The sequence below is a fragment of the Solanum tuberosum genome, unplaced genomic scaffold (assembly GCF_000226075.1).
Source record: "Solanum tuberosum cultivar DM 1-3 516 R44 unplaced genomic scaffold, SolTub_3.0 scf00640, whole genome shotgun sequence".
NCBI lineage: Eukaryota > Viridiplantae > Streptophyta > Magnoliopsida > Solanales > Solanaceae > Solanum > Solanum tuberosum.
The window spans coordinates 218,464-230,149 of NW_006239562.1; the positions used below are offsets into that span (position 1 = coordinate 218,464).

An 11,686-nucleotide genomic window follows, 5' to 3' on the forward strand; every position below is an offset into this window, starting at 1 on the left:
AAACTTACAATATTGACAAGCTGGTTGAAGTAAATGGATATGTTTGATTTTGGTGTTGGAATGATCGAAATTCTTTATTATCCATCAGAAAAATGATGCCATTCATTATACTGCAATTGAAGAAGCATACCCAATGGAAAATGCAGAATAGTTTAAGGAACTGAGTTGCCTGTCTTCTGTTTGCTTTTGTGAGCATCTTCTGAATGCTCACAGATTTCAATTTGAGTAACTTAGATAGATAAGAGTTTTCAATGTCAGAGGTGTAAGGTTAGCTATTTAACTCTAAGCTCTATAGGTTAATATTTATTGGAAAAAAAGTTTAAAATTCAGTGACTGCACAGAATATTTGAAATCATGATAAGATAGATGTAACGCAGGATTAGGAGTAGAGTTGTATAATAATGTAAGATAGATGTGTTGGTATTGTAAGCGCAAGAAAGGAAGGAAGGACTCTAAACATTAGGTTCTTATTTTTTTCTATGTCATGGATCTTTTTAGTATGGTGTATTCCATATTTAATATATAATGGGCACTCCGTTAACAGTTGTTGATGCTCTCAGAACATGGAGGTTGAGCAGAATACGGAAGGAAAGGAAAGAAAGGAGGTTTTGGAATATGGCATCGTTATGCATCTACTGGATGATGTGTAGAGAATGAAACAGGACGTTTGAAGGAGTTGACAGACCCATGTGGAAGATCGACAACTCTGTTTTCAAGATCCTTTTATCTGTAGATAGTTGATAGATTTTTAGAGTTAAACACTGAACACTTTTATCCATATGGTTTGACATCATCTTGGTGCACATTCATTGAATTTCATTGACTTTTCAACAGCAAAAAAACATAAATGAAGCACATAGGTATCACTTAAAATTTGGTAAGAGTTGAGAGCTATGCTCCCTTGATTGTAGAGGTTGGCGTTTCACTAATAACCAATATCTTTTTTGAGATTTTCAAATGAGAAACTAAAAAATAGAAAATACTGTTGTCCAAGGGTTAAAATTATAAAGGTTCCAAACTATGGTGTCCACTGAATTTCCACTAGCCCTTAGGGATTTCTTGGTTATCAAAAGAAAAAATTCCAAATTCTGATAGCCTGTAGTGCAAATTATAAAGTGTAATTCAAGTGACAAGCTCGATGCTTAGCGAGGATAGGTGCAAATGAAGTAGAATAGGGGCTTATCCTCTAACCACGACTTATTGTCTCCAAAGGAATAACTTTGCCCCGTTTCGCCATAACTGGCCCTTCCACAAATGAAGAATACACACACACATGTTCATCACAGTAGAGAAACTAGTAATTAAATATGTTTATGGCCTCATACATTTGATGCAAGTAGTATTTGGTTTATTTTGTCTAATCAGGCAATGGCATAGGCCAGAAGCTAAATAAGGTGGATAATTCTCCTAGTGGATGATAGGATGCACACACAGAATATGACAAAGAATTGTTCGCTGTCAGCATGAGAAGGTTCTTGTACATCCGCTGTTATGATAGTTTTGAATTTCTTGCTACTCTTAAGGTGAGTTAGAATGAGTACTTAGGCTTTAACTTCCTCATTTTATCTATTTTTTGCTTTGCTACCTATCTTTTCTCTCTTTTAATAAGTCCATCTCTCCTGTCAATATACGTATAGCTTTTGTCCTTCAACCTTGTTAATGCTTTGGTAGATCTTTTTTTTTAATAATATTGTTAGAACCAACACTCTAGACCATGTCTGCAATCTCTTTGAAGGTAGTGATGTAAATAAAGTGACTGAATGTTTGATAGAGGTTGAGATGGTTCTACGTTGACATTGTCTTGTCAAAATATATTGGTGTAAAAATAGAAACTTGTACCCCCTTTCCATTTATTGTAGATTTGCGAGCTATTTTCGTTTTAGGATGATAAATGTCATTATCTTAGATGTATATATATGAAATATCCTGAAGATAGGGAGTGGGGGTTGGAATGTTAACAATTGCATATTAAGGAGGCTTGGCAATGTTGAGCTCCATGGTTAAGAATATGAGATGTGGTCTGGTTATGTGGTTTTGACAATCTGCCTCATGCTCTAATTTTTGGAGCTGCATAAGGCTCAATGTCCATTTTGTTAAAAACATGTTATCAGAGTTTGACATAGGTGAACATGAATCTTGAGTTTAAGCCTCACCCCCATCATTTCTAAAAAGATGTCGATGTGCTTGACTCACCCTAAAGAATAGGGGATGTTAAAGATATGATTAGGTAAAAAGAAGTGTATCCTTTCAACATTTTAAACTTTTAGACAAGTTGGTCGTGTAATTTGACATAATCCAACACTTCTCGCTGTGAATATATGTTGTTAATTTATTTTAATTTATCATTTTGTGTATTTCTACAATGTATTCTTTTGATTGGATTAGTTTGTGAGATTACTTTTACTTTTTTTTTTTTTTTTGTAATATAAATAATTCAATTTATATACAAGTATGTCGCCTATTCTTTCAATCTCGTTTTGTTGCAGACGTTGCATTTCCAACTTACAAAAGGAAAAAGAGGCACATGGCAGTGGTGTTTATTTGCTTATGATTGACAGGTTCCTTCTAATGCTCTTCTTGATGTTGAATTTGGCGGTTTAGTTTCATATAAATAATAAAGAGACACTTGAAGTTTTAACAGTAGTATCATTCAACCTACAGAATAGAAGTATTCCTAGGATAAGTATATGGATAGATAAATCAAACAATTCATGATAATGCATTATTGTTGACCTATCTTTGCTGTTAGGCAGTTTGCCGATTTATTCATGTGGCCATGTTAAAACAGCCAATCCTATGGTACTACAGCATGATAGTCTTCTAAAGTGACCTTTTTCTTTATCAGGGGAATGTCCAAGGAAGGACACAACTAATTTATCAAAATGTGCCTTGTTATGGGAAAAAGCTTATGTGTTATCTTCCATTTTTATCATTAGTTCATTGTCCGATTCTTTGGCTTGCTCTGTGGGGTGGGGACTGTAGTCAATTCCTGTTTCCACTTGGACTAGATTTTTTTATTGACTAGATTTGTCATGTAGGTTGCAAGGACTACTGGTTGTTCTCTGTTTTTCACCAGATCATTGTTCAGGCATTAGGATTGTACTTCATAATTACTACCCATTTAATGATTATCTGTTAGGTCATCAGATCTGTGTTCAGACGTTCCATCTATGTTCCTCTTCCCTTTGTTTCCTTTGGTTTTTCCTTTTCTTTTGATATTCCTTGATGGTGTAACTAAGTTCTGTAGTTTATTAAGGTATGTTGCTTCTCTTGTATGACCAGTATTGGAGCTTTTTATTGGATGGATTGTGCTTCACCATCTATACCGCCAGGGAGCAACAACAGGTTAGAGTCCACAATAATATCTTACATTTAAAGAGAGAAAATAAGTGAAAAAGGCAGTTCAAAATGAACAGCAAACAGAGGAGTTATGGAGAACCCTGAAAGTTAGTTCATCTCCAAATACTTCTTGCAAGCACCTTAGTTTGTAGCATTTTTGTGGTGTTGAGAAAGCCTGCTGTTTCTTCTACCTATTTAGTAGATGGAAAATGACCATTGCCTGCCAAACACTGTAAGTAGGTGATTAGAAATGCAATTGTTTTGCTTAAGATATTTGCATTCTACTATGGATCTTTTTTTTTCCTTGGATGAGCTGGGAAAGTACTCGGATTCATCTTAACAGATGAACCTGTTCTTGGTCATGCTAAAATGCCACGTGTTATACCAAATTCACATGTAAGATAAATAGTTCTTGGAAACCTGTCTCAGCTCTTGGAGAGTGCTTAAAAGTTTTGAAATATAGACTTTATCAGTTTGAAAGTGGTGCTTCTTAAGAGCATTTTTTCTGCAGGCATGAACACATAAATGTAGTCTTTTAGAGGTGTAACTCTATTCCTATAATGAAGGCTGCAGTTCAATTGTCTTTTTCTTTGTTTTTGTTGTTTAGCCCCACCATCTTGAATAAACCCCAGTTGTTCAGTTGTCATTTATTTTTCTTCTTTTTCCTGGAGGTTGGGATGGTTCAGGTTGTGGTTTTGGTAACCTCACATGTCATCTAATCAAGTACTATATATATGGTTACGAGTTTCATTCTGTTTGCTTTCATCTGTTCATGTTTTTCACCTAGCACTCCTCATGTTAATACTTGGTTTGGTTCTTAGGAGAGAAAAGGATTCAGTATGTTCCTTTGCTTTCTATATAGGTTGCACCATTCATTTTTGCTTCTTATTCTCAAATTGGGTATTTTAGCATTACGTATTTGTCTTATTACAGGAGAAGTCTGTCTTTGCAAAGTGTGTCAGACATTGCCGTTCAAGAGATCCAGAAGATTCTTGTGGTGCATCCGATGCTTGTTCTAAACTACAAAAGCAGCAAGTTTACAGGATAAATTTACATCTCGCGAAGTTATTAGGTTGGATTCAATTCATTTCCTTTATCCAAATTCCAAAATAAATCTTGTATTGCACATTACTAAAATCTGGTTACAAATGACCAGATAAATATGATAAGTATCCTGTGTATAGACTGTGGTGGAAAAATTAAAGCTCAATATGTGCTGTCTGTCTGTAAAGGTGCCCTGGTTTAATTCCATATTCTGGGCTCCTTGCTTTGGACAGTTTGTGTTCTGATTGACTAATTTTTAAACTATTCAAGTAACGTAACATGTACAGGACTTTATCTGTTTGATCATCAATAGTGGTTACGAGCTTGTCCACCTTTGAAAGTATCAATTTAGGATCATTTTGTATACCATATTTATGGAACTGTTCAGTTGTTCCAAAGATCATTTCTTGATGATTTTAAGCTGCTAAATCATACAAATAGTTCTCTTTTCACTTTCATCGTTTTCTAATTTGCAACCACTTAAAACAGGAGTACAGGGCAGTTGTCTATTGAGAGTAACTTGGACTCAAGGACCATTAGGAGTAGTACTAATGCTCAACTGTATCGGGAGTATATGCCTTCAGTATGGCAGGTAACCATGATATATATATGAAAACTTTGAGTATAGCCGGCGTATTCTTTTTTTATTGGTGTTGTTCTTCTTTAGGTAATGAGAATAAGTATCCATTGTGTTTCATAAAACTAATCGAAGAATGCATGAGTTCAATTATTGTAACTAAATTTTAGTACAGCCACTACACTCTATAGTAGAGGATTCTCTTGCATCTGCTTTCTCCATATCAGAGAAGGGAATTCTAGGGATGGTTTACAGATATCTTTTCATAGCTAAAAAAATTGTTTGTTGGGCATCTTGTTCAATTACACTGAACTATTTCTTTTAAATTATAGTCATTTGTTAATGGAGATGAACTGAGAAAATTGGAGGACGAACCATCAGTCCATCATGATTGAAGTGTTGGAAGGGAATGTGGACCTAAAATCAATTTAGCAAAATACAGAACATAATGGAAATAAAAAACTCACATAGATGATATATATTAGATTCAATATTTGCTAGGAACATTTTTATTTTTATTTTTTAAAAAAAACAAATTTTGCATGCTAATGGGAGTGAAAGAAGAATATCGCAGCAATTGGAATTTCCCACCATCCATCCTTTAAAGGGACGATGTGGGACTTTTCATACACCACTCATGCCTAGGGCTGGACATTTGGTGCGTAAACAATTTAATATGGGGCCCAACATTGGAAATGAGAATTGAAATAGGTCCTGTCCTGATAATATCATGTAAAGAAATGGATTTTGGGCATAACTCAACCTCAAGGTGAGGATTGCCCAAGCCATATTAAAGAGACCACTCATCCCTTAAAGGGACAATGTGGGGATCTTCACAACACTTAATGTGTGTCGTGTTAATATCTCACAAATATAGTGTAGGGTAGAAAGACTATTATAATGAAAATGTTGTGCTAAAGGAACAAAATCCAGAAACTAAAACTGAAACAATCAAAGAAAGGTGGAGTTTCTGCCGAAATTGGTGGTTCTTGCAAGTGATGATTTATTACGAATGAGATGGAAATGTTCCACTATTGACCTTGAATGTTTGGAAAGTCGTACATGATTTATGAATGAGATTGTCAGTAACTTCCCTTTCTCCTGGTATGAATAAAGTGTGGACTGTGATGTATAGATGTGAAATAGGTAACTGAGAGGCACTATAGCCATATAGGAGTAGTGGCAAATTTTCATAACACCTCTCTGGTTGAATATCAAAACAAATGATAATACATGGTATGTTGATTCAGGGAGCGGCAATTTAGTTTGATAATTAATGTATTGTGGCTTTCCGGATGAAGTCGGACATTGAGACTTTTTATGCTGGCAAAGTTTTTGTTTATGAAATGCTTTTACAAAAACTAAACGTGGAAAATGTGTATTTCTCTCATGTGTGGTTTGCAAGCTATTGCATAGGAGTGGGGTTTTTACCATGTGTGCGCGCATTCAAATGGTAGCGGCTGCAGGTTTCCCTTGTCATAAAAAAAAACATGTGTATTTCTCTTGTTGACGAACGTCTGAGTACTTGGTGTATTTTCCCTTTTATGTTTTGACCTTAAACATCAGGACTCGTGAACTTTTGAAATTAGTGCCCCATAAATAGATGCTTTTTCATTTCGTCAAAATCGATTTTTACTGTATAGAGCTTATGACCTCCCCCCATATGCCTTGCGGTTGCAGCCTTTGACAAGACTCCCAGTTTCATTTTGTTTTTTTTTGAAGTTACAGTTTTATTAACAATATGAGCATAATGAGGCACACCTGTAGACAAGAAGTATACCAAAAAGTAGAAAACCTACAAAAAGATATGGTTTTCTACGAACGACACCCAATCTATGTATAAATGAATGTGGGAGATTTGACAGGAAAACCACATTTATATAACTGTTTTTCTTCAGTTGAACATTGGACTTTTAAGGGGTTTATTAACCTTAATAATCCTTTCTGGCTGTTGCAGTCCTTTGTTTCACACAGAATACTTGTGCGCCCAGGTATGGCTCGAAATCACTTAGGCCAAGACCATTTCTTGCTCTTATCATGAATAAAAAAAATTGGCTTTCTCATTATTCTGCAGATGATAGTAAATATCAAAAGCAGCCCATCTATTTATCCGAATGGCTGTTGCCATCCTTGAAGTTGTCAGACAAATCACAATCAATGATGTATGTGCAATATAAGATTTGAGTCTTTAAAATGTTCTATCTGTATTCAAGAAGTCATTCTCCTGCTTCACTGCAACATATAGGATGGCACATACATCGTAGCGTGAAATTCACATGATTGTAGACTGGCTTTTCTCAACCTGAGGTCAAGCATTCAAACTGAAGCCCAAAATGAAATTCCGAAAATGTCGCTTGCTCTTCTGGCAGTAGTTTCAACTGTAAGTTAATTTTGTTCATGTCCCTCTCTCTTCATATATACTTGGTTTGGTGTGGATATATTTTATTCAATTACTCTCTGTGGCATGCTAAAGGAAGTGAGATGCAATTATGGAAGCTTTCTACCTATTCAGATTCTAATGAGATGCATACCATATTGAGACATGTTCGGCATGAAATAAACCCGGAAGGGAAGCCACAGGAGCAGGAATGGAGAGAAAGCGAAAGAGGAAAGGTGTTTTCCCATTTGATTGATCGATTCAGAGTTGGTCCAAATTTTAGAGTGATGTGAATGGTGATTTGTAGGACTCAAAGGTCTTTGCAAGTTCTGGCAACCTGAGAGAAGATGACATCCATCTGCTTTCCACCAGCCAATGTAAATGACAACCAAGGCAAGAAAGAAAAGACGTTAAATAGTTCTCGCGTAACTTGGTGATTCTTGAATGTTTTCTGAGTTTGTGACACAAATCTGGAGAAGAGGAAAAACTGGACAGTGAAGCAGAAGCTGGAGAAAGAAGTTAAAGCTGCATTTTTTCCAATTGGCAATCTTTCGTGTTGCTTTTGTATATAAGATAATAACTAGGAATGACAAGAAGTCTTGTTTGGGGAGTTCTTAGGATATATGCTGTGTTTTTAGATAAATTAATGAAATGACTCGACTCGCTGACCAAAATGGTCATTGGGAAAAAATTTACTCGTACCTTGGATTTACACCAAGCAAATGAATGCAAGACATGTATTTAGTACTATGGTTAAAAATTCTTTATTTTTTCTGTAAAATATAAGGTGTAAGTGGCAGCAAATATCTCAAGTATAACATATAATTCATGGATAATTTCTTTTTAAAGAGAGTTAGAAGTAGATTAGTTTAATATTTTAAAATTTTCATATGCTCTAAGGTTATCTGGGTATGTTGTTGCTTTGACTAACAGCAAATCCCAATGTTAGAATTTACATTGAAATTTTAACTACATATTTTTGCTTAATGAAAATCCATAGGTAGAACTACATTTTCTTATCCTCTAGTGTACTCGAGAAACGTTACTTCGGGGCTCAATTTTGCAATGACTCTAAAAGGATAGGTACAATTGATTTGTCTGTACGCAATTGGTCAGTTGATGACTAGAAACTTGTAACTGCTAGAGCAAGGTTCCCTAGACTACACACCGGTGGTGCCAATTCAGGTATATCTATGAATTGTATCTGATACTTTCTGCACAAAAATTCATTCTGTAGATACTTTTGCAAATTCTCTGACATGACTGAATGTGGTAAATTCTAAGGTAATTATATTATTAGTTATGGCGGAGATCATTTTTATTGTGCGGCTAATCAAACATTGTATTATATTATACTAAATGGTGTTGCATATGTAATAACTTTTGTGAGTGTTGATATTAGAATCATGACAGATTGACAATAAATATTTTGGACACGGAAAAGAGCTGTGAAAGTAGCAGCAAAACATAATGACTTAACACATATCTAATGAAAATACCAAAATTCAGACTTCCACTTGTATTGACTCTGACATTACAACTTTAGATGAAGGAGTTGATCTGTAATTAAGGCTTCCATTCATTCTAGTTCTGAGATTACCGTCAACTCTTGCGTAGAAGGACCTACATGGGTGGTGTTTCTTGTTGTAAAAGGAGAAGGAACAGTTAGGTTGCTCACATCTCCTTCTAGCATTTGAGTTACAATTTTGATGGATGGCCGATCTGTCGCATTCCATTGGATGCACCAAAGTCCTATAACAGCCAATTTCCTTACAATTATAACATCATCATCTTCCTCAATCCTGATTTTCAACTCTTCTCCTTGATTCAGCCGCTGATGAATCCACTCGGGAAAGTTCATTTGGCTAGTATCCGCTTTTGCATCAAAATTCTTCCTCCCTCCAACCATTTCAAGTAGCATCATTCCAAAGCTATAGACATCAGATTTATGAGACGCTTTTCCGAAATTGCTTGACAACACTTCTGGTGCAATATAACCCATGGTTCCTCTAGCTTCAGTCATAGTGACAACACTTTTCTCTTTAGAGCATAACTTGGCAAGACCAAAATCAGAGATCTTTGGGTTCAAGTTATGGTCTAACAGAATATTTTGAGGCTTGATATCGAAATGAAGGATTTGTTGGTCACATCCTTGATGAAGATACTCTAGTCCTTTTGCTATTCCCATAGCAATATCATGAAGCTTCTTCCAAGTAAGGGTGATATTATCTTTGAAACTTGTCGGAAAAATGAGCTTGTCAAGTGACTGATTTGGCAAGTATTCAAACACTAGAGCTCTTCTAACTCCATCAGCACAAAAGCCAACTAGGCGAACCACGTTGACATGATGGATTTTCCCCATTGCTGCAACTTCATTAATAAATTCTTCCCCATTTCCTTCAGAATCATTGAGAATTTTTACAGCAACATGAATTTCATTCGAAAGTGTTCCTTTATAAACGATCCCGTAAGCTCCCTCTCCCAATATTTCCTGAAACTGATTTGTTATCTTTTTAATATCTGCATAAGTATATCTAGTCGGTCTGTGAGCTCTATAGTCTTCCAAAAACTTTTCAACTCTGACTTGATTCTCTCTTTCAATTTTGCTTGAGCTATAACACTCATAAAGTGCCATAATAATTATTCCCAAAAGAATGAGACCTATAACTCCACCTGCAATCAGTGGTTCCTTTACTGTGCCTGCCAGAATTAACACAATTTTTTTGTTATGGAAAAGAGAAGTACATGATAATGGCATTAAAGAAAAGTTTGTCAATACCTTTTGTAGTAAATGGTCGATCGAAACACTGAGTAGTCAGTTGTTTAGTATAGTTCTTGAAGCCACAATCCTTTTCAAGACCTTCACAGTAGCTACAGTTTGGATTAAGCCAACTGAGTCTTATCAAACTACTGTAAATTGTATCGTAGAGAAATGATGGAATTTCATGAATCTTTTTGCAAGTTGCCTGGGGGAGTAAATCTAAAGAGTAGGAAACAGCAAATATTGATTTGTCAGAGGCACAATCTGGATATAGGTTCCGATAATATGCTGGCATACCAGAACATTTGAAAATTGAAATGTTATCTAGTGTAAGATAACGCTCGTCAACAGTGAAGGAGAAAGGAGATGCTGATAAATTAAGGTGCAATATATTAAGAATGAGACAACGTTCAGGATCAGAAAGACTAATCTGTTGAGACATATAATCAATTTCTCGAACAATTAGTGTAAGTGAATTGGGAAGTATGAGTATGGTTCGGTTTTGAGGTCACAAGATAACTCAAAGCCTGGATAGCCACAATATTCTGGCTGGTGGCGAAGCCTGAAGGGAAAATGAATGCTATGGCCATCACTTCCACACCTGGGCTCACTGCAATCATATGCTCCATCACCAACCATAGCCAACAATACCATGGTGATGAGAAGTAAGTGCAAGCGGAAAAAGATGGTCATCTCGACTGACACGGCTTGTACACTCCCTATGACACGGTCTTCTCTAATACCAAGTTTATTACTCCCCAAACCTGGTGAGGCAGCAGCTAATTGTTTTATCAATTGAAGCTCTAGATATGTGATTACTCTCAGTGTTAATGTTTTGATTTTTCCACTCTTTTATCAAGAAAAGACTTGTGCCTCCAAGATTGACTATGAGAGACGTGTTGAATAAGTAGACACTTAAATTTTTATAAAATTGAATAAGTAGTCACATGCATCCTACGTGGCATAATACATGTAGGATGTCACATAGGATGCAAATTATCACATAAAACGCTAAGTAGTATGTGTGTATACTTGTTCAACTCTATACAAACTTAAGTGTTTACTTGTGCACACCAAAGTTGAAGAGCATAGATGCCAGATGAACCCAAGTTAAAGAACATGTTTATGTATTATATATGCCTTTCTTTTAAGGGCATCTCCAACCCAAACACCAAATTTGGTGTCAACACTATTTTTTGTGTAATCAACTCCAATCCACTGCACCAAATTTTACACCAAAAAGGAATATATTTCTCTCTCTTCATTATTGATATATTATTTCTTATTTCATAAAACAAATTTTTTCAAAAACATTCACCATATATAATTCATATTATTTCCTTTTATAATCATTTAATATAAAATTATTTTGTACCATAATTTTTTAAATAATATAAATTGCTAGCAAATATTATACATTATACATAATAATGGATAATACAAATAAAAGTGAAATCATTAATGAAATACAATTAAATAAACATTACATAATTGAAAAAAATATTTTAAATTCTACATAAATATTCAACTTTCAAGATCGGTGCTCCCATAAATGTTCTATTAATGCATTACGTAGTTCAAAATGAGC

The 11,686-nt window shown here is 35.2% G+C and overlaps 2 protein-coding genes across 12 annotated transcripts in view; one reads left to right on the forward strand and one right to left on the reverse strand.

Annotated features, from left to right (window-relative positions):
* LOC102597626 (DNA repair protein XRCC2 homolog) overlaps positions 1-8,087 on the forward strand; it is an 11,136-nt gene extending 3,049 nt beyond the window's left edge. Inside the window, exons 2-9 of one of the 11 annotated variants that reach the window (XR_001472323.1) lie at positions 1,341-1,523; positions 2,487-2,558; positions 3,283-3,345; positions 4,273-4,411; positions 4,873-4,975; positions 6,918-6,951; positions 7,035-7,340; positions 7,434-8,087. Coding sequence is in view for 6 of the 11 variants with exons in the window: in XM_015304913.1 (XP_015160399.1) it covers positions 4,048-4,176; positions 4,273-4,411; positions 4,873-4,975; positions 6,918-6,951; positions 7,035-7,094 (465 nt within the window). In the remaining 5 variants the exon portion in view is untranslated. Of the gene's footprint in view, positions 1-544; positions 794-1,340; positions 1,524-2,486; positions 2,559-2,648; positions 2,800-3,282; positions 3,346-4,032; positions 4,177-4,272; positions 4,412-4,872; positions 4,976-6,917; positions 6,952-7,034; positions 7,341-7,433 lie in introns of those variants that run through there. The other 10 variants (XR_001472322.1, XR_368882.2, XR_368883.2 and 7 more) reach the window with 10 other exon arrangements.
* A 646-nt stretch (positions 8,088-8,733) lies between these two features.
* On the reverse strand, positions 8,734-10,876 carry LOC102598051 (probable receptor-like protein kinase At1g67000). Its single transcript, XM_006366485.2, has 2 exons — positions 10,117-10,876; positions 8,734-10,037 (listed from the first exon to the last, which is right to left on the reverse strand). Exons 1-2 carry the CDS (start codon positions 10,538-10,540, stop codon positions 8,917-8,919), a joined length of 1,545 nt encoding a protein of 514 aa, XP_006366547.1. The 5' UTR covers positions 10,541-10,876; the 3' UTR covers positions 8,734-8,916.
* Between the last annotated feature and the right edge of the window lie 810 nt (positions 10,877-11,686).